At 44.0% G+C, this 22466-nt stretch overlaps 1 protein-coding gene and 1 long non-coding RNA gene across 3 annotated transcripts; one reads left to right on the top strand and one right to left on the bottom strand.

The window, feature by feature from the left end:
- Positions 1-22: 22 nt before the first annotated feature.
- On the top strand, positions 23-11997 carry LOC119714588 (uncharacterized). Of its 2 annotated transcripts, none has more exons than XR_011806013.1 (4): positions 23-213; positions 5782-5888; positions 8665-8756; positions 11859-11997. It is a non-coding gene; the product is annotated as an uncharacterized lncRNA (long non-coding RNA). The 2 variants fall into 2 exon arrangements; XR_011806014.1 differs by lacking the exon at positions 23-213 and adding an exon at positions 5409-5550.
- On the bottom strand, positions 3463-6216 carry IER3IP1 (immediate early response 3 interacting protein 1). The gene is made up of 3 exons (XM_038171446.2): positions 6017-6216; positions 4420-4521; positions 3463-3661 (listed from the first exon to the last, which is right to left on the bottom strand). The coding sequence occupies exons 1-3, from the start codon at positions 6105-6107 to the stop codon at positions 3606-3608; spliced, it is 249 nt and encodes an 82-aa protein (XP_038027374.1). The 5' UTR covers positions 6108-6216; the 3' UTR covers positions 3463-3605.
- Positions 11998-22466: the final 10469 nt, after the last annotated feature.

Below are 22466 nucleotides of genomic sequence, written 5' to 3'. Positions count from 1 at the left end.
AGGGGCAGCCCGGGTCCTGCCGCCGCTGCTTCACCTCAGCGAGGCGGCGGTGAGGCGGCTGCGAGGAGCTCTGCGTGCGAGTAGTTAAATGTTGATGTATTTTTATATATCTGCCGCCCGGGACCGAGCTAAACGCCTTCCTGAGGGGTTTTTCCTTTTCACAGAGCCTTTTTAGGGGGGCGCGGTGACAGGACGAGAGGCGCCGGGCACAAAGTGAGGCCCAGGAGGTTCTGGCTGTGGGTGATGGGCGTGGGGTTGGGCTGGGGGATCGCCAGCTCCCTTCTGACCCCGTTCGTTTGGCTGCGGTACTGGCAAGAGGCCCCTGGCCACCTGCAGCAACACGCTGTGTCCGTCTGCAGGACACACAGCATGTAGAAAGCGAGTTTAGGTTTCGTGCAGCCACATTTGAAGCTGTGTGTGGTGATGAGAGTAGGATTTCCTAAGGGGTGTGGGCATAGCGGTGAATTATGTGATTTATGGTCAGAGTTTTGCATGCCGGTTGTACAGCAAAACCCATGCGACGACTGAAATCACAACACTGCAGTGTAAGGTAGGATGTTGTAGACAAACTGAACGTGAGACTCCTTTGTGAGCATCCAAACCCATCGCTTTCCTACCCTTCCCTTCACCTATTACCATGCCCTCCAAAACCTTTAATTAAACTATACAGGCACACAGGCCCGGTCCATTATCACTGCTTGAAGTTGCACTAAAGGCTCAGACGAGTCCCCTGAGGTTCATTTTAACTCCAGCCAGCCGTGCTAGGAGCCACCAAACTGCGCTTTGCTGCTGTGAAAGCCTCTTCTGTTTCCAAACGCTTCCTAGAAACGATCTGGCAATTACTCTATGGTGGGAAGTCACAGTCTTCGTCCTGCTCTGTTCTGGTTACTGTCAGTTGTGTGCCAGGTACTAGTGAGAATGCTCTTTGTGCTTTGAAGCGGCTTTGAAGTGACTACTGGAGTGCAGGTTGCTTCGCAGGCACAGCTCCTTGCCAGGTAGAAACTTTCCTCCACGTTCATGGTAGTGAAGAACCTGAGCCCTGGCCAGGTTTGAGGGCAGCTACAGCACAGTCACCTGTTAGGGGTAGAAAACGCAGATATTGCAAGTAGGAGGCAAATAAAAAGGAAAAATAAAAAAGGTGAGGAAGTGCTTTGCCTAATTTAAACTTCTGTTACAGCAGGCACTTCAGAACAGCTCAAAGCCACACAAAAAGGCAGTGTAGTTACTCCCCTGCTCTTTCTCTCTCCAGTCCTTTCTCTGCCTGTTTGCTGTCTACCTTCTTGCCCTCTTCCCTGCTCATTACCTGGAGACCTGATTTCCAGCTGCCGTCCCACTTTGCATCGCTGTTTTGCAGCTGGCAGGTAAAACTGTCCCAGTTTTGCCTCAGCTGAAGGATTTGTGCTGCACAGAACTACTGTGCCTCTCTACTGCACTCATCAAATCGATTTTGAAATGCTCCCTGGGCTGTAAGGCATGTGTTGAGACCTCAGCCTTTCCGAGAGGACAGGAGGAAGGGGGAAATCAGATTTTACCCATCTTCAGAGTTGCTGCTTGTAGTCTTTAGCGCCAGCTTGTATTTTCATAAGAACTGGTGTTTTTAATCAAAACAGATGAAGAGGAAACAATGTGCAGGCAGTGCTTCAGACCAGGTCAATGCTCCAACCCAACACATCAGCAATAAATACATCTTCCGCTGCTTTTATACCGCTGGCCAACACACCTTCAGCAATCAGTAGCCAAAGCATCACAGATCAAAGTGCAGCACAGCACAACTCAAACTCTGGTTATCCACATTTTATCTGTTCCATGTAAGTACTCTCCAGTTAACATGAAATAAGACATATGTATGAAACTATATGATCCAGACTATACATACCCTAGTCAGCTCTGAATTAAACAAAGATTACTCTAAGGAATACTTTGTAACGCATCTACCTGCTCTAGAACCTAGCATGATCCTGTTCTGCCTCTGGCCGGTTGTCCTGGCTCATTGGCTTTGCTACATCAGACCCAAACACAACTTCATAGCAGAGCTGGTATGAGCAAGCACCATGGTGGTAACAAAAAAGCAGAGTATTTCATGTAAGAACAGTAACTTTGGTACCTGGAGCAGTCTGAGTTCTGAGGTGTTTCCACTGTACATGGATATGAAGCGAATTATGAAAGAGAGTGCTCAACTTAGAAATTCAAAATTTATTTACAGGTTTTCACTAAAAAAAGGAAACATAAACTCTCCTCCTGGATATAGTCTGCTCTGCAAAACACTGGAATTGGAGATCATTAAATTAATTTACACATTTTACAGATTTATCTTTGTACACAACAATGTACGCTTTAGCCATCAAGACATCAGAAGAAGAGATGATAAACTAAGCTGTTTTAAAATAATGAAACTGACAGGTTTCTGTCGGCCTTCCCCACTTTAAAAAATAGCTAAAACAATTTAAGACACTTTAGCATAGTTGAACAGAAAAGTCATAGGAAGTCTAACTTTTCTAAGAAGATATCTGAGGATCGGTAATCTTAAATCCAGCCTTGCTATTTAACACAGGACCTGACCCAGCAGCCATAACTGAGGCAAGATCCTTACCAAAGGCATTAACAATATTCTCTGTGAGAGAACTGCAAGATGATATCCATAGTTTCAGTGAGTTGTTAAATGAACAAAGGCAGATGGAGAGGGGGAGAAGTAGCAGCAGCAACTGACGAGTCTGCAAATTTGACTTTTTTTTTTTTTAACAAAGAATTGCATTTGAAAGGAAACATTATTCTCCCATGTTACAGAAGAAACTCAGAATATGAACAGCTCCCCACTTCCACCATATTAGTCACCACGCAGGATTAACACATTTAGGAAAAAAAAAATGACAATGCTTGACAGAACAGCAACAAATGCTAAACACTACTACCACCTGCTAAATAAACACAGAGTTGCTCCGGTTTACATACAAATTTTTTGATTTTGCATAGCAGGCACACCTATTTTCATCTACTTCACACCAAATGTTACTGATTTGAAAAGGCTATTGAACACCAAGAGAAAAATCCTGGTCTCAATCAAACGAGGAACACTCTGCTTCCAGTTTGAATCAAACTAGAAATTTACCCATCTGGTTTTATCTCCCTCGTTATCACAAGACTTCAATAATTTTTAACATGTTTGGAGTGTAATCCATATTCCCTTAAATAATACTGTGGTAGTAACTGAAATAAAAAATACGGTATTTTTTTTCAATTTAGGAATAAGTTGGGAAGTATATTGAAGGAAATTCATCCCTGAGTAATAAGACATTTAAAAACCGCATCCTGTTGATACACATTGCAACATGTTACGACGCATACTCTAACAGTCAATGTGATTAACAGGCAGCAACAGAAAGTGTCACAGTCCAGTATATTTGCAGCATTGTTGCGTTGATCCCATTATCTTGTTTAATGAAACGGAAAGTGAACATTAGGAAATAGGATAAATAGAAACAGTCTTTATTATTTTAAGTTGAATGTCAAACTGACAGCTAAACCGTGCTGGATCCCAGAAAACTCAGAGCAATGATGGCTAGCAACTTGCTTCTTTGGATGTCCAAAAGATTTTGTGACAGGTTTCTTCAACCAAACAATAGGAGGAGCACGATGGTAACGGAGTTCACTGCTATTAATGGCACTGCAGAAAAAAACCAAGAGTAATTGGAGACTACCTTCTCAGGAGCAGAAGTTTTTTTTAAAAAAAAACACCTGATTTTCCTATGCAGAATCAAGATCAGTGGAAGGAATTGGGATCAAGGCCTAAGGTACTAAAAATTAGTAGGAAGCAACAGTACTAATATTGATCGCCCCTTAACTTTGACCCAAACATCCCTTTCTCCAAATGAAAATGTCTATTTCTGTCCCTGGTTTTACTATAATTTAGAAGAAACATAGCAATTTTTACTTCATAGTGAGCAAGACAAGTAAGATTTGTTACTTGTTTGTCTTCACTTAGATGAATTTTGGTATGCTTTATAGTGAAAAACTACTGGTAGCTTACAAATTAAGAGCATTTCCCTCCCCCACCCTTTCAAGCATGGGCTTACCTTTAAGAATCCCAATAACTACATTCCCCTCACCTGGTACTTCACATAAAACTGCACTGAGCCAGTGTGAACCCATTCCAAACCAAGCTTCCCCCCAGCTCCCAAAATCCCAGAAAAGGTAAGATGCAACAGCGGCACCACAAGCCAGAGTCAGATGTCCAGATCTGCCCTGCCTGGAAATCCCTTCCTATAGGGAATCCATGCACCAAGGATGGAAGGAACCCAAAAGGACAGACTGCATGACAAGCAGCTGTTTGGTAAAAGAAAGCAACATGCCGGCATTATTTCACTAAAGCACAGAAACAAAACTTCACAGACAAGTTTAAACAAACGATCAGCATCATCTTACCTCTCATAACAGTTCGTACAGATCGAATGAGGTTCATTATCTGTGCTTTAATTCCTGGTTCCTCTCCAAATCCTCCAATCCCTTGATCACTCGCCCAGCCAACTGTGTCACATAAAAATAGGCAGCCATGTTAACAAAAAAAACCACGAAGCCATTCAACAAACGCTATCAGCAATATTAACAAGTGATCTATCCCGGGTATGGTTGAGTTTATCACTAACATTAGAAGACAAAGTACAAACCAATTAGCTTCAGTTCAGGTTCTATTGCTTGAAACAACATACCACAAACTGTTAAACATCTTAATGAACGCAACAGTAACCAATGTTTCTGCAAAGGAAACCCTTACCTTTTTAATACTCTATTATTCCCTGCATGCCAGAGAACCAAATGAGTTTATTTGAACTTCAGAAAAGCATCCACCAAAATAATGTAAAAAAATTGCCTGCATCTGCTCACAGGCCTTTCCCAGAAGATAAAAGCACAAATAATTGCTGGGTACAAAGCGACGCCTCAGAAACAAGCTATGCGATGGAAACAGAACAAATTTCAAACTGGGACGATGATTTTCTGAACTGCTACAGAAATGACACAGGAACTTTTTGGGTGGCAGCTCAGTGACCAAGACAGCGTTAACAAACATTGCAATGGGAAGGAGCATTTAGAGACATGCTATCTGTGGCTGGCCTGCCTGCCAAAGAGCAGCACAGCTGTGTGCCACTGCAAACTGCTTGAAATGGCTTTGCTCAGTGTGTAGTGATGTTTAAAGGCAAACACAGTGTCAGGACGTCACTAAGAAAACATCAGAAGCTTTAAAATGGCTTTCTATAAATTGTGCAGACTGCCTGCAGGACCATTTTGCATTCTCTGCGTAAAGAAAGCAAGCAGTAAGGTACTCTTCATACTTTGGTAAGAAATGCTGCCACACCAACAAAGTGGAAAACACAAAAACAGGAGAGTGTGAGAAGCCAAGACTGTGGGGATACGAGGAAAACATGGCCCTGTCCCCCCCCAGCAGCAATGGGACCACGTATTTTTTGTCTCACTGCTCACAGCCCTTACACATTTGGGGATGAGCAGGGCAGAGACAGGAGGGACCGACCCTGTGTGGAGCGCTGCAAGGCACAACCTGTGAGTTTCTTTCGTCCAGAGACAGCTTTGGGGCAATTTCCTTGCTTTTCACCCCTTTTTCCTTTCCTGTCTCCCTCGCTCTGTGTGGCAAGTCAATCCATGCCAGGTCATTTCCTGGGACACTGCACATCTTCCTGGCAGTCTGGGGTTCTTCTGTGCTTTGTGGTTGGCTTCTGTGGGTTGTTTTATTTTTGCTTTTGGGTGTTTATTTTATTTTATTTTATTTTAAAGGCCGGCGATGCCCAGCCTTGAGCTCAGCAGAGCGTGACTCCGCAGAGGTCCCTTCCACCGAGCGGTGCGAGACAGAAACACCACCACATGCACACACAGAGGAGAAGGTGAGTTAGAAAAAACAAAAAAAGGCGAATAAAAAGGGACACAAAGCTGCTGACAGCAGCCCGGCGGCCATCTTCGGGGGCCGGGGAAGGGCGGGGGCCGGGGCGCGGGGGTGTCGGCGGCGGCTCACCGTTGCGGAGGAAGCGCTCCTCATGCAGCACGGCGATGGCGTTGACCACCAGCAGCCCGGCCTGAAGCAGCGAGTACAGCGTGAACGCCATGGCCCCGCCGCGGGGACGGAGGGAGGGAAGGGAAGCGAAAGGGAGGGAAGGGAAGGGAAGGGGCCGGCGGCCGAGCGGGACGTGGCGGGGCGGGGAGGGGCGGGACGGGGCGGGACGGCCCCGCTGGGGCGGGCACAAAATGGCGGCCGCGCCCCGCCGTTGCCATGGAGGCTGCTGGGGGGATGGGGGCGGGACGGGCGTCGTGGTGCTGCCTGAGGGAGAGATGGAGGAGTTGGGGTTGGGACAGCGCTGCAAAATCATCTGGTCCGATCTTCCCTCTATCACCAATATCATCACGGAACCGTGTCCCCAAGCACCACGTCCAACCTTCTCTTGAACATCCCCAGGGACGGTGACCCCACCACCTCCCTTGGGCAACCCGTTCCTGTACCTATCCACACTTTCTGACAGAAATGTCTCCTCATTTCTAACCTGGCACAACTTGAGGCCATTCCCTCTGGTCCTATCGCTAGTTACCTGGGAGAAGAGGCCGACCCCAGCTCCCCACACCTTCCCTTCAGCCAGTGGTAGAGATCAGTGAGGTCTCCCCTGAGCCTCCTCCAGATCAAACAACCCCAGTTCCACAGAAATACAGAATCACCTAGGTTGGAAGAGACCTCCAAGATCACCTAGTCCAACCTCTGACTTAACACTGACTTAAACTTCATGTCTACACCTAATGGTGTAGGATCGCTTAAAAATTTAAAACACTTAATGTGTAGAATTGTTACAGTGATATTTTCTGTTCAATTTCACTGACAATGTCTGTTTCCCCCCTTTTAGTTTCTTTGTTTGTTTGTTTGTTTCTCCCTGTGCTTTTCCAATACATGTCAATAACAAGGTTTTGTATTCAGCTCGGGTCCAAGTTGTTGGTTACCCAAAGTGCAGCAGTCGCAGCATCCAGGATTGGTAACAGGATCCAAAATAAAGCAGGTGCATTTTATACCATGTGGGTCAGGGCCTTGGGGTATGTCTGCCTGCAAAGAACAAAATAGTAACTGGAGCTCTGGGTGCATAAATGCACACTTTTTACTTTTAGCTTCTAGTCTGATTGGCTGGTGGGGCAGTCTGCATAATCATTATGATTTTCTCTCTCCGTAATCACGCACTTTGCAAACCCCTTCACTCTGGATGCCTGATGGCTTTTATGCCTCAGTCAGGTCCACTTCATGATGAGCACCAAGCGAGACGAGGCTGCAGCAGGCAAGCATCAGGACTGTCAGATCAAGAGATGATCAGATGACATGTGAGATAGCCACAAAGAAACACACACCCCAGCCTTCCTTCCTAAAATGCCATACAAAATGTGGTTTTCCGCATCTAAATATTCATGGCTACTAGTTTACATTACTTTTTAACTGGTGGAACTGGAAGCGAGAGAGCACCCAATGATCACAGCCACAGCAGGATTTGTTACTAACTTACTCCTGAAAATTACCAGTATTACATAAGGGAAATAGAACAGAGAATGACAATCAAGCACATTTCACAGAGTTTTGTCATCTGGTCAAATATATTTGTCATTTCAAACCCAAAAAGGAATGTAGAGGAAAGTGCACAAAGTCTCTTGCACTTTCAGTGAAATCAGTATTATGTAAACAAATGCTGAAGTGTTCTGTTGAGCAAAAATTCAAAATGTTTCCAAATTTTGACTCTGGTTCTGTAAACACTTAAGTGTATGCTTGTCTTCATATATATCAGCAGGTAGTGTGAATATCCAGGATGATGGCATACGTAAACACTGAATTACAAGCCCAGGAGTTCCAGCATGCCTGCTTTGTTTCTCGTCTAGGTTTTTAAATTTGGTATACCTGTAAGCCTTACAAAACCTATCAGTTTAGCATTTTAAAAATGAGCCATTTTTAGATAGCCAAAGGCCCGCAAAGTTTGCTAAAAGCTTTTTTAATAATTCAAATTATATTTTCCCATGTGTCTCTAAATAACAGAAAAGGCTGATCTTGATTTACCAAACCCTACACACCCACAGAAAGTCAATATTGGGCCGAAAAGATTTCATCCTAAAGGTCGTTACTATTTTTTGAGAAGCTGTGGGTGCTGGAATATAATGGTCTCACAAATGGAACTTCCTTTTGTTCTCAGACAGAGCTTAGAGCTTTGTGGCAGTAATTCTATAATGAAATACAGATTAATATGAGGGGTCACTAGCAGGCGTGTCTAATAACCACCATCATCAAGTAGCACTTCCTGGGCATACAGTATCCAGCCTATACATAAATGCTAACCTCAGTGAACAGCTAATGTTTAGAATTACGGTACTGAAAAAAATGAGGTTTTTAAAATAAGTATACAAGTTATGGCTAAGTATTTTTACCCATAATTAAGATGTATTCCCGAAGAGCAGCTGCTATAAAGCTTACATAAACTTGACATGATTTTCCCCCTTCTAAAATCCATCACGGCAACTTAACAACCACATGAGTCTTATCTCTGAATCATCATGCTATGTGGTTGAAGGGAAAACCAGACAAAGTTGCTTGCATTAAAGAAAGCGCTTTTTTTTTTTTTTTCCTCATTAAGGTGTTATGTTTCATTGCAGTAAATTCCTCCAGTGTCACCTGCAGAGTGCAGTCAATCACCATAAAGGAGAGTTTTAAACCACCTTACAGATGCCAAAGGATTACAGTTTAGGCAAGTATTATGAGCACCTCGCTTTTTTCATTCTTTTACATTTTCCCTCCTCAGTTTATTGTTCGTTATCATCAAACAGAGCACAGCCCCTTGGGCCCAACCATCCTCATCACCTCCACAGTTAGTGCAACTGAAGCTTTTGTATGCAGGCTTTTGGGACTAGGGTAGTTTATTCCTGGTGAGCACATACCAGGTCAAAGGAGGTCCTCTCACAATTTAAATCCCTAAATCTTTTGCCTCACATGACACCATTTTCTGTTTAACTTCTGGAATAGTTTTGACCATTTCCTCCTCTAGATTATTACATATACAGACATAGACATATCACAGAGTCACAGAATGGTTTGGGTTGGAAGGGACCTTGAAGATCACTCAGTTACAATCCCCTCCCATGGGCAGGGACACCTTCCACTAGATCAGGTTGCTCAAAGCCCCTCCAGCATATCAATAAAGATATTCCTGAGTGACACTGGAAATGCTGGAAATTGGCACAAGCAATCTGAAGCTGAAAGTGAAGAAATGTATTTAGCTGGTGGCAACCCTTTTCACCTGCTTTGACCTCTGCAATTGCCAGTGGAAAAGACCCTGACCAGAAGCACAGCGTGAGCCTCTGATGGTTGGTGTTTTGTACCAAGTGGTTTCCAATGAATGTATGTGCCTGGACTAGCCTTGCCCATGGGCCTAGTATTACCCCATGGTTTGAAGATGAGCAAACTCTGCGTGTTCATTCTCTGAGCCCAGAAGGATCCCTGCTATGCTGTGGTAGCCCCTTGTTGGGGAGCAGATGTTGAATCGAGGAGCTGGGTCCTCACACCCACTTACTACGTGCCCAGTGAGTAGCTCCATTAATTGAAAAATTCTGTATGTGTGAAAACATTTTGCTTCTGTGGTTCTATAAATAAATCCCTTTGCTGTTTTGCAGTTAAACTATAGCCTTTGTCATCTGTTAGTCATCACACCTACTGTACTACTACACTGCTGCAAAGGTTAATGATGCCTTCTACAGATGTAACACATCTCTTGTAAGCACAAACTGAATACTCAGATGATTTAATGTATAGTTGTTTGTTTTACCCACCAAGGCTGGCAATGCAGTGAGACTTTGCGCAGTGTTTTGTTCATACCCTTCAGCAGCTGCACAGAGTGAAGTTCATTGTCTTGCCCGTTACTTGAAATGCGCTGTGCAGTGTCATCTCTGCCCTTCTTTGCTTATTTGGAAAGTGAATAGCAGTCCCCTTCAAACACAAGACTGCCAGCTTTCCTAACAATTAAACTTTGGGAGGATGTAACACAGCTTCATGTACAAAAAAGACTGCCTGAAGATTGAAGAACAAAGGAAGAATAAATACAAAATTCACAACTTGCACATAAATTTATTGTTGCCATTTCCTAAGCTTGTCGTGCTTGGCTCCTTAACCATAACAATCTTTAAATGCCATTTGTCGTCTACTGCATACACACACGTTATGTTGTTTTATTAGTATCAGCATCATCATCCCAGGCACTATTTGCGTTGCATTCATGCTGGAATCCACCAGGCCAGATCCAAGGCTCTGTGGCGCTCAGTGCCATATAGATTTGTCATAGATGACATGAACAGGGGTTTTCCAGCCCAGACATCAGCTGGAACACCGTGGCTATCACTGCCTGACACGGGGAGCTGGGGCGTAGGGCAGCAAGACAACAAATGGACTTTGCTAGAGAATTGGAAGTCTTTGCTTAGATCTGCCTTGCCGGTTACAGGCAGGAGGATTTGCAGGCGTTGAGGCAGCGGCGGGTTTTAAGGAGGGATTTACAGGAGGATGAGGAAACTGCTTCATGAATTTTGACAAGGTGGGGGTGGATTTTGTCTGTGTGCTGTGAGCGGCATGGAGAAAGTGCTGGAGTATTAATGAGAGAGGCAAAGAGGAGGGGTGCCTATGGGCTGTGGGAAGGCAGGAACAGTTCGCTAAATGCAGGTATGGGAAGAGGGGGACCAAAATGGCACAGACTGGAAGCTGCAACCCTGGAAGAGGAGGAACTCCATGTAGCCCTCCTGCTCATGTATTTTGCAGAGCTCAGGTCTTTCGTTTGAAAACATGGGTCCTAGGAGCATTACTTCCACCGAGGTTAGCTAAAGACATTATCTAAGGCATTGATGCCAATCGCCCTGCCAACCTGTTGGCAACCCTTCATGCCTCGATGGTCCTGCAGATACTCCCAGTGGTCTGACGTGTGAGCACAGAGGAGGAGAGAATCGTGTGAAACCCCTTTTGGAGGGATACCCATTGGCCAAAGGGCTTTTCTCTTGCTTCCTTTGGCTTTCCATCCATTTGTATGGAAAACGTGCTGGGGCCAGGCCAAGGAAGTCATTAAGATAAATGGAAATTTATATACCCTACACTCTTGTGGTGTTCCTAGCAGCAAAGGGCATGAAGTTGGCATACACTGGCTGGGGCCAGGGAACACACCTATCCCTCTCCATGCCAGATCTCAGGCTAATCTGTCCCTTACAACTGCCACCCGAAGGGGGAGAATAACCAAGCTCGTTCCTTAGCAAGCAAATGTCACGCTGGAGGCAGAGGTCATTGGTGTTTCAGCTCTCAGTTTAAAAATTAATAGACGGTATCTTCCTTCAGACTGTAAAGGTGGGCAGATAAAAAAAATCACGGACCTGGTGACTTGCCGATTGCAATCTGTCCAATAACATCGGCACAGCCACGGAGTCACACAGCTTAGTCGGAAACCAAGTGCAAAAGGTTAGGTCTCAGCATAATGTGTGTGAGATTTGTGTGTGAGTCAGAAGGACTGGGAAATCTTTATAAAAATTACCAGAAATCCCCCCCGCGTTTTTTTCTCATGAGTCATTCCACAGAAGGTGATAATATGGAGAGATGTTTGTCCATATCTACAGTCAATTTTTAACACACCACACCACAGAGATAAAATACATGTATCTACACTTGTTCTCCACTTCCAGAAAAAAATCCCCGTTTCCTCCTTTTTCTAATACTGGTGTGGTACTGTGGTGAGTTCACAGTCCAAAGCTATGGTGTTGGAAGGGAAGTGGGGCACATCCGTCCATCACACACCCCTAAGCTCTTCGTGCACTTTTCTCTCCAGAAGAAAGCTGCTGACGAGAGAAGCTGAGGGCCGTCACTGCTCTGGTGGTGAATTCGGGGGTGTTATCGAGACAGAGAAGGAGAAGAACGGTAACTCAAAAATGGAAATTGTCTCTTCAGGGTTGGCACACTCTGTGGACACAGTGTGCCTCTCAGAAATGTAACTTACACACACCGGGCCGGTCAAATCCACTGTTGAAATCTTATCAGAGATGTTCGTTACTGCAGTATTTTCCAGGACCACTGTAGGTGCACCGAGATCTTTGGAGGAATGATGTGAGGTGCAGTGCCTGGTGCGACAGAAATGGAACGAAACGCATCATTAGGTGTTAGATAAGCATGCAGAGCTATTAGTATCTGAAGCCAATCCAACTAATGACAGGATATAGCTAACAGCAGTACAGAACTGATAGCTGGGGTGGTGGTGATAGAGCTGATTTAATTAATTGTGGAGGCGTCCTTTTACTCTGCCTCTTATCTTTTCATCCTTTAACATGAAAAGGGGCTTATCCTCTTTTCCATTTGGCTAGCTGCATTCAAACTAAAGCTGAACAAAATTTTTGTTTGAAGGGATTTCTCAAAATGTATTGCCTATTTCCTCATTACAGAAATAAACATCTCAAGGAATGCCTCTTATCTTGTGACTTCTGGTTGTTCTTCAAAAACTAAAATTTTGTAAGTAGCGAGAAATTAGGGGCTTGGGTCTGTTAATTTTCCTCCGCAAATTTTCAATATACGTAGGTAAAATCTGGGGAGAGGTCAAAGAATTTGGTTCAGATACAAAACAAAACCAAAGGTTGTTTCCATAAAATAATATTACCCAAACAAGCTCCCCAGCAGTTCTCCAGCCACAATTAATGCACTCTGTTGCGTGGGCTGATGGAGAAAAAGCTTGTGTAACTGAGGACCCCAAGAAGCACTGGGTTTTGTCCCGCTCTTTCCATGGGCTCCTCTGATCATACTCAGCTCCTGCAGGAATTCCTCACTGCACACATTTCCTTGGTGACCTTCGGTCCTCCCCTGCTGCCACTCACCTCAGGAGAACTTTCACTGCTATGCTGATCACAACCAACAGTAACAGGCTGCCACTGAGAGACACCATGATAATATCGTAAGGAATTGGTGATGAACCTTGAAAAGCAGATGGAAACCACAGGTGAGTTTTGCCAACAAACAGCTTTAGGAAATGCAACTCTTTGCAGAAGGACCCCAGGTTTTCGCAGGTTGCATGCAGCTCCTTCTGCTGCAAACCACAGGTGACTGACCAGATGTGCGTTAGGAAGACGTTTCTGTCAACTAGATTAATTAACTCATGGGTCTTTATCTACATTTCATTTCTATTTGCAGTAAAGTCATTGCAGCATCCCATGTCGTACTGCCTCTCTCGCCAGCACTCTCCACATCCACTTCCACCCTTTTCAATCTCGGTTTCCATCCTTTTTGGCTCTTGGGTTTATTTCAAAACTTACTGGGCTGAAATCTGGCTTGGATTTCCCCTTCTACACCCACTTTTGAGTTCCCCACTCCCCTCTTCTGCTGCAACAGCTACTTTTATTTCCATCATTCTCCCCCCTCTAAAACCGCAACAGCAATAGATCTATGGCTAATTCCTTCCTTCCTTTTGAGCTCATTCTCAAAGCCCTATCTGTTAAATCATGTACATTTGATAACATTGCTAACACTTGATAACATTCCTGTTACCTGGGGCCTCTCACTGCTGTTGCCACACAAATAAACACTGCAAAGCTGATTTTAAATGCTAATGAAAACAAACAGGAAAGTAAAGCACCTTGTTCCTTGGAAACAAAGGTGGTGTGAGAACCTTCTTCAGCATCATGGACCATACTGAAAAGGAAAGTCAAAAGACATTCAGATCACAGTTCAAAATAATATTTATTTTAGACCCATTTATGACCTCTGAATATTTCACCATCTCTAATGTGAATTATCTTTACAACTTCCTTGTGAGATAGCAATTTTATACTATTAGCATTTTGCAGGTTGGGAATCAAAGCATGGAGGGGACAAATCGTAGAGACAGAATTTAATCTGACACCAAAAAAAAAATCAAGCTGCCTTGAGAGTTTCTCCCCAGCTGCCTTGAGTTTGACTGCGTGTTTGCCTACAGCATCTAATCTTGGCATGGCCAAGGGCCAGGCATCACACCCCAGCTGGGACATTGTTTGTCTATACCCCTCAAATGAACAGCAACTAGACAGAAAGACAATGGGGGCTCAACATGCAATTTCCTGCTTTCTGGCAAATAATATTTTTATTTTATTTTATTTTATTTTATTTTATTTTATTTTATTTTATTTTATTTTATTTTATTTTATTTTATTTTATTTTATTTTATTTTATTTTATTTTATTTTATTTTATTTTATTTTATTTTATTTTATTTTATTTTATTTTATTTTTTACCACAGCCAAATTGCCTGTTACCAACCCTTCACCCAAACCCTGAATTTCTCAGAACAGTGAGTGAATTTCTCTTCACAGCAAGCCTAGGAGTCAAGGATGTGTTATTAACCCTACTGTCAAAGGTGGGATAATTGAGCCTAACAACTGGTCCTGTATGCATCAGAGGAACCTTTCTCAAATTGGATTCAGGTGTCACCTTGTACTCATACTGCCACACTAACACACAGACACAGACACGTGCATGCTATTTCCACTTGCATGTGTGATGCACAAACTTCTGTTCATTATTTCACTCTATTCTAGCTCATTTTCCAGAATAGAAATGAGGAACCACAGGCTGTGTCCTGATGACACCCAGGTAATAAATACATTAAAAAATTGTCTGCCAGTATCTTCTCAGGTACCTGCCAGTATGTTTCTCAGGTACCAGAAGAACCTGCATCTAAAGTCTTGTATGTTGCTCTTCCGATTCTACTCTCTTAAATAACTACTCTCAATAAACTTACATTAAAATTATAATTGTGAAAAATCTGTGTAGCCACAGGTTGCATAAAAAATGTAGATGACTGATGAAAATACAACCCTATAGAAAATAAATAAATAATCCAAGCCAACTCCATGCTCACATTTATATGAGGAATGATACAACCTCTGAAATGATGCTTAGACTGAATTACTGCATACGACGTGCATCAGAGGTATCTGCAACAACTCCTTCTTTTGCAAAGCTTGGACAGCAAAACCAAGCAGCATAATTCTGCAGCTAAATAGACTGTCCAGGCTTTGCCTCTTCTCAGTTCATGCATGTGTGCATGTCTGTGAACAAGCTGAGGAGCTGTTTTAGGATGCCAGGTGAAATTTCCCCTGGTGTGAGGAGATCCAGGCTGAGTGTTACTGAAAATGGAAGATCACCTGCTTACTGTAGAGTCCTCCAGCCCCTGTGGTACAATCTCTTTTTCTCACATCATTAAGATGTCCTAGCAAGTACCTAACTCTATCTCACCCTTCAGCTTGAAAAAGTTTAAAAAAAAAAATAAATAAAGTGGCAATTTAAATCCAGAGCAGAAAGAGAATAAAAGTTACAAATTTCTGGGTTACCTTGTGGTTGCTGGAGATCCTTGCATCAGCATCAGCCTGCTAAGACCTTGCATGAAGGTATAGCTGGTCTGAAGGGCTTCGGACTAGTTGCTCACTTTATTCGCCTCTGCCGATTGCTTTATTTTCTCCATGGTTTTTATTACGGCGAAATAATCTCTTCCTTTTGTGGGCAGTCAATAAAGTGTGGAGGTGGATCAAACAGAGCCTTTATTCGCCATCCTCTTGTTAAGCAATTCCTTCCCCTGCCTGCTTGCAGAGCGGGTGACACAGCTGGACTCCACCTAGAGGCCTGCCAGAGCTTCCTTCAGGCACCGAGCTCCTACATTCCTGCAGCAAAGCTGCCTCTGGAGCCTGCTCTGAAGCTCTGGAGCTGCCTCTCTGGCTTCAGGACTCACTGCAGCAATGTGCCACGTCCCAGGAATGGGGACTTTGGGTCTAATCCTGCAGGCTGGGTGCAGGGGGCAGGCAGCCTCATGGTTTGGGGGTGCTTTGGGTGAGGGACCCCCACCAGCTGAGATGGCTGCTGGGCAGCTACAGGACCCGGTCCTTGCCTTCTGGGTGTTCCACAGACCCACCTGGCTCTTCACACTAAAGGGAATAGTGTAGGGACTGAGCAGTTGTTGAGCTATTAATCTGCACTGGCCAAGTTTAGGGCTGCAGAGGAGGGGCTGGGTGTGAAACATGCTTCATTTTGGAGTTACTTGCACCCTGGCTTAGCTTATTTTATATTGCACCGTGAGTAGGACAGTGTGCAGGGCATTGCTCAGCGGGCAGGACAGGATCCATGTCACGAACCTTTCCCTGCAGCACCCATCTCTTCCCACACCTCCTCTAGGGAAGTGGCGTCCCTGAAGATCAGGACCTCATTTCGCTCTGAAAAACAAAACAAAACAAAACAAAACAAAATAAAATAAAATAAAATAAAATAAAATAAAATAAAATAAAATAAAATAAAATAAAATAAAATAAAATAAAATAAAATAAAATAAAATAAAATAAAATAAAATAAAACATGTGTCCTTACTGCCAGGCTGGAGCTGAGCTGGCAACTGCACTGCGTTATCTTGCAAAAACCTGTAACTGCTGCTCAAATCATGTGTGCTCTGTGATCAGAGAGGGTGGGGTGCTCTAGGGTGGAGACTCCTTTTTCTATCCACACACTCTGGTCTGGCAGGTAAGCAAGTATTTCAAAGCTAACAATAGAGATTGGCACATTTTTTTCTGCTGCACGTAGATAAATAGCTGCAAAACAATTACAGCTCCTCTTGCTGGTATCAAACAACGCCAAAGCACCTCTCCAAATCCCCTGGAGATTGTTTGGCAGGGTTTCAGGTATCCGCAGTCCAATCACTGAGCACACTTAGATTACGACCATGGCTGTGTATTTTTCTCTGTGGTGCAAGAAACCACTAAAGGCACTACATTAAATAGACATTACAGAGGTGAACAGCGGGGAGCAGGTCTGCATATACACAGGCAGGGCTTGGTTAAGCCACACGCCAATTCACCAATTTTCTGTTCTTCACCATCCACATAACAGGTATATAAGCACCTCCTCTCCCTCCTACAGGATATCAGTGCCCTTTTATTTGGATAAGAGCCAGAGCCACGGTGTTATTTTTTTATTATTTATTTTTAATTTTTCTTTTTGCATTGCGTATGATGTAAAAGGCTTCCTGAGAAATGAGGATTTTATACTTGGGAAGTTCTTTTCTTCTTTATCAGATAAGCAGAAAGCTCACTGCTAACTAAAACCTAAACTGCTTTGTAACCAGTTTATGAGTCTGAACCTGAACCAAAGCTCACCAAAGTCAAAGGGAGTCTCTTTACTGTGTTATCTGGTATTCTGGCTGCATTCTGTGGGAAAGATGCTAAACACACAGCAGAACTCAATCTGGCAAAATGCTGAACATCTCCTGCGTGGTACTGAAAGCCCGCTGTCCCTCACAACTGTAAAGACGTGATGGAAATGTCTAGGACACATTCTTCTCTGCAAACATTTCTTGTGAACAGAAATTCACTTTGGATGAACTTTCAGAAACATTGCAAAAAAAATAATAAAAATGTAGCAGGAGGCTTTGAAGGCTTTGAATATCCCTTACAGGGATCTATTACATTATAATTCAAGAAATTTTGTTTTTCTTTTTTACTGCTGTCTGTCTCACTCTACACTCAGGTTTGTGGAGAAGCTTGAGATCACAGTGTGCAGATATGCTTCCTTTCTGTAGGAGTATCACCTTGTGGGTCTGGATGCAAACCACCTCTGCAAACTGCTGGCATAGAAAAAACAAAGCCGATGAGACCAGAGCAAGCAGCCAAGGGTGGATGTGGCCCCAAAGATACACCGTACACTGCAGGACTCAAGGGCCTGAGCCAGATGCAAGATCTGAGCTTCCCAGCATGACTGTAGGTTGCTTACCAGCTCTGAGATTTATTAATGAATGCTTGCCTAGTAGTTCAGAGATGAAACATATCATTCTGGGGGATGTACCAAGTATAATCTTGCCATAGTTTTAAAAAAAGCCCCTTTCTGAGATGGATAACAGTGTCCTCTTAAAAATGTTCTGAATAATTCAAGCTAGCTAACATTTTGTCAAAATAAATTTGCTCACCTGAGCATAAACTGCAGAGATAAACCCCTTATAAGAAAGAAAAATTACAAAAGATAATTGGAAAATTATGAGACTTCCCCCTAAAAGAGCACTGCCTACAGTTTTGCTTAAGTGGAGTCATTCTGCTTTGAAAGACAGTGGGGCAAAAGTGGCTGTCCAAGACAGTCCATTAGAGCAAATGCTGGTCTTTGTTTTTGTTAATTCCTTGTTGATAAAGCCTAAAACATCCAGATTTGCTATTTTTTGTACACTGCAACACTTATCCAAAGCTTTAGGCACAACTACCTTGAAGTTTTACATTAAAAATGCATAAAAGTAAAAATGCATTTTGAGGAAGTCTGAACTTTAATCCCTCACTGAAAAGAAAAGATACAGGAGCTGTTGGGAGTTGACGGGCAGTGAAAAGTTGTGCAGAGATTTTATTTACTACTGCCTGCAAAAAAATACAGTGGTAGTATTTCATTCTTCCCTGGGCTTTTCTGATGTTTGATGCACAGAATCCTAGGAGATCTGTCTTGATTTTGAGCAGATGCCTCACCAGTCATTAAGAAATCAGAAATACCCAGCAGTAAATTTCTTATGAGATTACCAACTATAAGAGACTTGAGGGCTGGCTAGCACTGTAACCCCAGATGCTGTCTAACTTTCAGGATAACAAAAACAAACAAACAAAACAAAACAAACAAACAACAAAAAAAGAGCCTGACAGTTCTTTAGTGGGATCTTAGCTTGCTTGCCAGACCCAGTTAAGACAAAACTTTCACCTCTCAGCTGTAACACCTTTGTTAATTGTCCTTATTCATGCTGAGATAACTTTTTTTGTTTGTTTGTTTAATTATCCAAGTATTATTTGTCAGTAAGATTGATCTCAAGTGCAGTAAATGCTCAGATAAACCATCCTTTTCGAATGCCTTGCTCACTGCTTTTCAGTGGCCATTTCAGAACAAGATCAACAAGAGGTAAAAAAGGTCTTTGAGAGAGGTGGTTTGAAGGGACCTCAAATTATTGTTCCTGGAGAAGGTTTGTTCCTGTGTCCCTGAGTGAGGGAAAGCACATACCTCCATGATTTGCGTGGCACACTTCCTTCTTGCCACTAGAAATAACTGTGCTAAAGTATCACAGAGACAAATGGTGAGGTGTGAGTCCTGGAGAAGTAGCACCACATCTGAAGGACAGCTCAGAATGGTTTGGACATGTGCGTGGTACAGGAAAGACCAGCTATGTGGAAGTAAAGTGGACAGTCAGTTGATACCGAGCTTTCTGCACATATTTATTTTTCATCCAGATACCCAGAAAAATTCAAATCATAGCTCAATGATGTCTTTTTTTTTTTTTTTTTTTTTTTTTTTTTTTTTTTTCCCCTTTCTCAGGGGATTTTGACAAAAGAAAGGCTAAAACTGAGATCTGTAATACATCTACACCTTCTGCCTCTCGTGTTAGTGGCTGTGAAAATTGAAATTTGGCAAACTATGTAGATTTCTTAAAGGTATTGGCAGGCTGCACATAACAAAAGCTGACTGTGGACCTTCCACTCTAATACGGCATTCATTTTATATTACGGGCAGCAACAATACAGGATGCTCTGCACTTGTAAATTAACCATGGCTGGACCATTCCTCATGGCCACATGGAGCAGAAAAGCTGTACCCACCCCACGAAGCACCCACCTTTCAGCTTAGGGTGGCCACATCCAGGCTACCTGCAGGTCTGGGTCTCCTTGCCATCCATGCCAGGAACTGCTAACCTGGGCATCAGCGGGCTCACACAGCCCTGTCAGGACCGCTACCACAACTTAATCATAGAATCACAGAACCATAGAATATCCCGAGTTGGAAGGGACCCATAAGGATCATCAAGTCCAACTCCTGGCACCACACAGGTCTGCCCAAAAGTTTAGACCATGTGCTTAAGTGCACAGTCCAATCACTTTTTAAATTCAGACAGGCTTGGTGCAGTGACTATGTCTCTGGGGATGCTGTTCCAGTGTGCAACCACCCTCTTGGTGAAGAACCTCTTCCTGATGTCCAGCCTAAATTTCCCCTGCCTTAGATTTACACCATTCCCGTGGGTCCTATCACTTGTGATTAAGGAGAATAGGTCACCTGCCTCTCCACCCTGTCCTGTGAGGAAGCTGTAGGCCACAATGAGGTCCCCCCTCAGCCTCCTCCTCTCCAGGCTGAACAGGCCCAGTGCCCTCAGCCGCTCCTCATACGTCTTCCCCTCTAGGCCCTTCACCATCTTTGTTGCCTTCTTTCTGTACTGTGGTGCCCAGAACTGCACACAGTACTTGAGGTGAGGCCGCACCAGCACAGAGTAGAGTGGGACAATCACCTCCCTTGACTGACTAGCGATGCCGTGCTTGATGCACCTCAGGTTGGCCCTCCTGGCTGCCAGGGCACGCTGCTGGCTCATATTCAACTTGTTGTCTACCACAACCCCCAGATCCCTCTCTGCAGGGCTGCTCTCCAGAACTATCCACAGAGCTGATTTCAAGTACAGGGCAATGTTAGGATACAGCTGGTGGAAGAAAATGTTAAGGGTTGAGTCTGCAGCACACGACAGTTTAACCCTGCAGTGGGATCCTCATCGCTTTAACACGGACACACGTTGGCACGAGAGGAGAGCAAACAGGAGCCAACGGCTGATACGAAGCTTCCTGGGCTGTTTACTGAAGTAGATTTCGTTAGGCGGTGGCTGTTCTGTGTTTGTTTTCTAGGATCATGTTCTTGAGCCTTATCAGTGTGAGGGATGATGTTTTAATTTGGGAAACTTCTATCACGCTTCATTCTGAGACCTGTGTCCCACCTTAATGTTTGCAGTTGTGGTCTGCGCATTAGTTACAAACCAGACAAGTGGTGTTTCCATCCCCTGGCTGGGGGGTTTAGCATAGGTAACCAAGTGAGAGGGCAAACTGGACATCTGAGGTTTGAATGTTCAATTAGAACCACGCAGGCTGTACATCCAGCCCTTTCTCTGTGTGAACTGTACAGTTAGTGCACAGCTCATCTCTTCTGCAGCTCGCAAAAACAATATGTGGGTGCACAACTTGCTTTGGGAAGTCACTTGGAACCCTGGTGGTCTGAACAGAGCACAAAAAACAAATAAATCTGCTGCAGATCCCTCGTGCCTGCTCCTGGGGCTGCAGAGGCTGGCTCTCAAAGGGTGAGAGACAAGGGGTTACTGTGCTTGCCTGACCACATCCAGGAGCTCTGGCACTCTGAAGCCATTAGAGCAGTAATTTCTTATTGAGCAGCATGACTGCTTTATGTCTGGGCAAAATTTTTGATCTGTAGCGGTAAGACATTTTACCACGACACTAGAGAAGGGTTCATTCTTCACAGAAAGCATCAGAAAATATCATCATGCCAGTCTATGCTGTGATCTATATAGTATCCTGTATCCTGAATACACAGCTATTTCCCCATCTCACAAAGGATATAGCTGATCAGGGGAAGGTACAGGAAAGCTATGGGACTGCTTCTCTTGGCAGCATGACTGCAATGCCTCAACCTGAAAGCAAGACAAAGAGGCTCAGAGGGTGCCTATGAAACCATTTTGGCATGGGGATGGTGGGCAGGATTGACAGCAGTCCACTGCCTACTGGTCTCACCCAGTACAAGAGGCAAGGGGCATAAAATGGGTCTCACAGGTGGCATCCCTGAACACCGGGAGCTGTTTTTCCTTCACACAACAGGTATTTAAACTGTGGCACTTACAGCTACAGGGTGTTGTTGCTGCCAAAGTGTACCTAGGTTTAAAAAGTCACTGGACAACTAAATGGAAGAAAAAAAAATTCATTGGGGGCTATTAAAAACAAAACATTGTGTCTAGATCTAAAAACCCATGAGCTGTAAATCATTAGATGCTAAAACAATATTCTGGGAACATATATCTACCTGCTTGCCTGTTTTTACAAAGTTATTTGGTTTCATCCACTACTGGGAACAGGGAACACACATGGTACACGTGAACTTTTGGTCTGACCTGGTCCCACTTGTCTGGCACTTCCATTGCTTTTTCCATGCTACAGAAGGTACCAAGCAGCCAGTTCAGTGAGTTCTGTATTTGAGACTTGTCAGCTCACCTAGGACAGGAGCAAACTGTGCAGGGCAGTGTGTGTAAAGGGCAACAGGCTGCACACTCCTCCTGTGTTCCAGCTCTGTTGGGCTGCACCAAGGATCTGTAAAACCAGCTCATCTGACCTCCCAGGGATGAGGGGAATGTTGAGAGACCAACTTGGTGACTTACCCAAATGCCAAGGGTGGCTGAAACCACTTTCAAATACTGGTGGCTCTGCAGTGGCAAGGAAGATTGATCTTTTATGCTGAGGGATGGCCCAGTGCTCAGGACTGAGACCATCTGAACAAAGACAACACCACGAGGCAATCAAGACGCTGCGCGTGATCAGGAAATAACAGAAGACAACAGCTGTGGTTTTTGAAAAGGTGTCTGATTTTGGCTCACGCCTATCCCCTT

Source organism: Anas platyrhynchos, chromosome Z (assembly GCF_047663525.1).
Source record: "Anas platyrhynchos isolate ZD024472 breed Pekin duck chromosome Z, IASCAAS_PekinDuck_T2T, whole genome shotgun sequence".
Lineage (NCBI taxonomy): Eukaryota > Metazoa > Chordata > Aves > Anseriformes > Anatidae > Anas > Anas platyrhynchos.
Note: the sequence above shows the minus strand (reverse complement) of the source record. Positions and strands in the feature narration are given on the sequence as shown.

Bases quoted from the DNA above. Each gene is read 5' to 3' on its own strand.
- IER3IP1 (XM_038171446.2), bottom strand. From the start codon at position 6,107: ATGGCGTTCACGCTGTACTCGCTGCTTCAGGCCGGGCTGCTGGTGGTC. The intron at 4,522-6,016 runs GTGAGCCGCCGC...TATGTGACACAG, and splicing joins GGAGCGCTTCCTCCGCAACG to TTGGCTGGGCGAGTGATCAA. The intron at 3,662-4,419 runs GTAAGATGATGC...TTTTTTCTGCAG, and splicing joins TGTACGAACTGTTATGAGAG to TGCCATTAATAGCAGTGAAC.